Source organism: Eimeria mitis, genomic scaffold (genome assembly GCF_000499745.2).
Source record: "Eimeria mitis Houghton genomic scaffold, Emh_scaff1422, whole genome shotgun sequence".
NCBI classification, from domain to species: Eukaryota; Apicomplexa; class Conoidasida; order Eucoccidiorida; family Eimeriidae; genus Eimeria; species Eimeria mitis.
This window is the reverse complement of record NW_013569163.1, coordinates 3,357-4,523: the sequence shown is the minus strand read 5'-3', so window position 1 is coordinate 4,523 and position 1,167 is coordinate 3,357. Positions and strand designations below refer to the sequence as shown.

Sequence of the window (1,167 nt, the reverse complement as noted above, 5' to 3'; positions counted from 1 at the left end):
CACAGCACCCAGACCGAAATATATTAGTTTTTTCAGATGCAACTGAAACTAAGACATTTCAATCTTTAGTTTTTATTCTATCTGAGCCCTTGTTGTTTCTTTTCTCACCGCCACTATAATTTATTTTCATTTATTTCCTATAAACCCCCTATAAACCCTCATTATTTATATCCTGGCGTTAGCTGAACAGTGTTGCGTTCATCTGCAATGGAAGAAGGGATCAGTTCATGTACATGTAGAGTTTCTTCGTTTCTGCACAAATACAACTACTTTATATCTACGGCGCAAATATAATTACTTTCCTGCGTCTGTGTGTGTGCTGGTGGTGACGCGGTTTACGTTTCCTATGCATGGTGTTTCTGTATTGTATTCCGTTTGTTGTTTGTGCTTTCATTGGCATCTTTATATTTTATCTGTTTGTATGCATTTGCAGGCGGATGCACTCTGTTATATCGTTGGTTTTGTTTGCTTCCTATGGTTTTTGTATTTCTGTTGCGGTGCTCCTGCAAGCAAAGAGAGCAGCTTGTGCGTTTCTTCAAGGGCTAGAGGCGCTGCTATTCGGAGCAGAAGCTGTCGCCTTTCTCTTGTATGGAATCAAGGCAAGCCAGTAACCAGTGGCACCATATATCTAGGATTTAGGGCTAAGGGTTTATACAGGCTTCATGCACTTGGGCCTAAAGCAGAGAGGCTATATATATATATATATATATATATATATATATATATATGGAGAGAGGGAAGGAATCAACTGTGTTTATTATGTTTTTGTTGGTGTTACTCAGGTGGCGAGGAAAGTTTCTGAAAGGGGCAAATCGGCTTCAAGGAAGAGCAGTATCGTCAAAAGGGTACAAATTGTTGCATGCAAGCAGACGAGGAGTATACACCTGGATGAGCACGCATGCATGCATGCATGCGTTTGTGTGGTTATTCTTTTTTTGTTTACCTTGCTTGTACTATGCCTTGTGTTCAGGTGATATTCTTGTCTATGGTCTGCCCCGTCCTCTTCGGCTTTCGCAGCTTTATGGCCTTCAAAGGCTCAACGCCTCCGCTGCATCCGCTGCACTTAGTTGCACGAGGTGTAACTTCACCTCAGGTGATAGCGGGACAGGTGCGTGAGTACAACGCAGCGCGGGGGTGTCACCTGCTGCTGCTGCTGCTGCTGCTGCA

At 43.1% G+C, this 1,167-nt stretch overlaps 1 protein-coding gene across 1 annotated transcript in view; it reads left to right on the top strand.

The window, feature by feature from the left end:
* Nucleotides 1-759: 759 nt before the first annotated feature.
* EMH_0036650 (uncharacterized protein) overlaps nt 760-1,167 on the top strand; it is a gene marked incomplete at both ends in the record, with an annotated part of 2,660 nt that continues 2,252 nt past the window's right edge. The window contains 2 exons of the mRNA XM_013495110.1: nt 760-831; nt 971-1,108. Of these exons, the coding sequence (XP_013350564.1) occupies nt 760-831; nt 971-1,108 (210 nt within the window). The remainder of the gene's footprint in view (nt 832-970; nt 1,109-1,167) is intronic.